The following is a 3508-nucleotide window of genomic DNA, read 5'->3' on the forward strand; positions in this document are numbered from 1 at the left end:
TGATATACTAGCCACGGGGCAACCTCATTGTTAGTGAAGCCAGCTTAGATTTACACCAAAATAACTGAGAGCAGACTCATTAAGTTTCAATGGACAGTGTTTTGCCTTGTACAGTAGAACCTCATAGTTACGAACACCTTGGGAACAGGTTGGAAATGTTCGTAACTGAACAAAATGTCATAGTTGTTCTTTCAAAAGTTTATACCTGAACATTGACTGCGTATTTCTGGTTCCCAATGAGGCATGTGGTTGACTGGTCTGTTCATAACTCTGGTGTTCGTAACTCTGAGGTTCTACTGTACTCATAAAACAGAAAAAAACAAGTGTTTATTGATATTTCAGAAGTCAACTGGACTATTTTGGGGAATAATATTAGTCATCTGCATGAGTGTTGGCAGAAAAGTGGTGAAACTGGACAGGGGAAACAGGATTTATAAAAAAAATTGTTTTCTTATACTTGTATTCATTTTAAAAAAAAAATTTTTCCCTGGAATTGGTGAAAAAATGCAAAAAATTCTTGGGATTTTTTTCAAATTTTTCTTTATGGTTCAAAATTTCAAATTTTGAAACACACCAACCATACTATTAACTGATCAAAACAGAACAAAACACATTTACAAAATTTCTGAGAAATAACGGTTTTCCATTTTTTTGAAGATCTAGTATTTTCCTTCATTGAGTTTTCCCCCTACAGAATTTTGTGCATTTCTTTTGTGGCCTTCCTCATATCCTTTCTCTTTTTGATTCCCAATTTCACTGTCACACTTAACATTTTAATTTTTATTTTCAGCTTCAATTACTAAAGTATGTTTTACTTGAAATTCTTCAAGCACCAGAATCTTCCATCGTCCTTCTCACGGAGTAGGACCTTAATGTCTGAGTAGAGATATTAGGTCAGAAGAACTCCTGGAGTCAGGAGTTACTCATTGTAAGGGTGAGTGGGCAGAATCCTGGTTGGGAATTTCAAAGGATAGTAAGAGAGTTAGGCAGCCAGATCTAACTGAATTTCATTAGGTGTTGCTCACCAAACTCGTGTAGGCCTTTATGAAAATCCAGAATGTATGTTCAGAGCTTGATTCCAAAAGCACTTATCTCCAGGGTATAGCACTCACTACCATGAATGGTTCAAATCAGTCATAGATTCAAAGGCCAGAAGGAGCCATTGTGACCATCTAATCTGACCTCCTGTACAAAACAGACCTAGAGTTCTCCTAAAGCAATTCCTAGATTAGATCTTTTAGAAAAAACATCCTGTCTTGATTTAAAAATTGTCAGTGATGAAGAATCTGCCATGACCCTTGGTAGGGGGATCCAATGGTTAATTACTCTCATTTAAAAAAAAATTAGGCCTTATTTCTAGTCTGCTTCAACTTCCAGCTATTGGATCGTGATAGACCTTTCTTTGTTAGATGCCCAAAATAGTTGAATTTGCTACTCGTGAGTGTAGATTAAGCATGGCCAAAATTACCTTTATTTGGGATCCTCTTCCTGTTAGAGGGATTTGGGTGCAGTTGACATTGGGGTATTCCTTGTAAACATGGAAACTGATAAAGATAAGTAAGGGGCAAATGAAAAGGATAAGTACTTCTGAAGAGAGAGACCTGGACTCTGTGGAGCAATAAACGTGCTGAAGTGAAAGAAAAAGAGGATAAATGAGACAAAATGGGGAAAACTCACTTTCACATTTTACCGATTTCCCTTTTTCACCCCAATATCAAAAAGGGGAAGAGATTTTTAAAGGTATGAAATGTGAGCAAAATTAACACTTCTCACATTTTAAATCCTTTTCAGACTTTTCTATTGGGACAAAAAGTTTTAAACAACAATAAAGTATTTTTACTCCCAAATTTTCCTATTTTTTCCCCTCACTTTTTTCAACTTTTTCCTTCTTTTTTTTGTCAAAATCGTATTTTTCAGGGTTTTTGTTTGTTGTTGAAAAAATGTCAGCCAGCTCTAGGTAAAACCCCATCTTCCTGCTCTGAAAAAAACAGGATCCAGGTCATTGGACCTCAGAGAGAATGATATCAGTATTAGGCCTTTGACAAAAAGTTATGCAGTTCTAATTATATTTCTGTACGCCTCTTAGCCAGAATATGTGACTAACCCAGTCATAAGAGTGTGGGTCTCTATGCAGGTTTTTATCTATAACATCTGAGATGTGTGATTTCACATTTGTGAGAGATTTACAGGCCAACAGGCTCCTCAGGGGACATACCCATGTCTACTGCCCTTGTTGTCTCTGCAGATTCATATAGCCATCCAATGGTGAGTGGAAATTACACCACAACATCTGGATTCATCCTCTTGGGATACTCCAACCTCACAAACCTGCAGGGTTTGTTCTTCGTGGTCTTCTTGATCATCTACATGGTGATTCTGATCGGGAATGGTGTCATTGTCTTTGTCACAATGCTGGACTCCACCCTGCACACCCCCATGTATTTCTTCCTCAGAAACTTATCCTTTGTGGAAATCTGCTACACCTCAGTCACCCTGCCCAAGATGGTGGCCAATTGCCTGGCAGAGGATGGAAAAATCTCATTCATCGGCTGTGCTGCCCAGATGTATTTCTCACTTTTATTAGGTGGTACAGAGTCTTTTCTACTGGCAGCCATGGCCTTTGACCGCTACGTTGCCATATGTAACCCCCTGCATTACACACTTATTGTGAACAGTGACGTCTGTGCTAGCGTGGTAGCCGGGTCCTGGCTTGTCAACATCCTGGCACATTTTGGGCAGACGTATTTGGTATTTTCTTTGCCCTTCTGTGAGTCTCGTGAAATTAACCATTTTTTCTGTGACATCCCCCCTCTGCTGGAACTGTCCTGTGTGGACACCTTCAGGAATAAAATAGCTGTGTTTATTGCAGTTCTGCTATTCATAATCACCCCTTTTTTCTTCATTGTTATTTCTTATATTAAAATCGCCAGCACAATTATGAAGATGCCTTCAGCCCAGGGCAGATGCAAGGCCTTCTCCACCTGCTCCTCACACCTCACTGTAGTAACTCTATTCTATGGCTCTGCTATGATTGTGTATTTAAAACCCAAATCAAGGGGTTCAGTGGACACTGACAAACTGCTCTCTCTGTTTTATACCATTATGACGCCAATGTTTAACCCCTTCATATATAGTCTGAGGAACAAGGAAGTGAAAATTGCCCTAAGGAAAATATTAAGTGGAAAATGATTCCATAAAATACACCACATATTCCTCAAATAATGTTCCAGATATCTCTTAATTATTCACCAGGCAATTCAGAACCCCTAAGATACATTTCTGGTTCCTCAACAGAGATTCTAGATTTCTGAAGCTCTATTTGAGACTTCTTGGAGAGTCTACTAGACATGTTATTGATTATTATGCATTTCATATTACACAACATTTGAGACTCTCTGACAAACTGAAAAGATTCATTCAGACATGTTCAACGAGATACGTTCCCTATTCCTCAAGATTTGATTTGATTTTCATGTTCAACTCCATCATGTGTATTGGAAGGAACAGA

The 3508-nt window shown here is 38.4% G+C and overlaps 1 protein-coding gene across 1 annotated transcript; it reads left to right on the plus strand.

Moving 5' to 3' along the window:
• Positions 1–2262: 2262 nt before the first annotated feature.
• LOC112103606 (olfactory receptor 10AG1-like) lies at positions 2263–3189 on the plus strand. Its single transcript, XM_024195483.2, has one exon. It carries the CDS (start codon positions 2263–2265, stop codon positions 3187–3189), a length of 927 nt encoding a protein of 308 aa, XP_024051251.2.
• Positions 3190–3508: the final 319 nt, after the last annotated feature.

The sequence above is a fragment of the Terrapene carolina genome, unplaced genomic scaffold (assembly GCF_002925995.2).
Source record: "Terrapene carolina triunguis isolate 2854851 unplaced genomic scaffold, T_m_triunguis-2.0 Scaffold30644, whole genome shotgun sequence".
NCBI lineage: Eukaryota > Metazoa > Chordata > Testudines > Emydidae > Terrapene > Terrapene triunguis.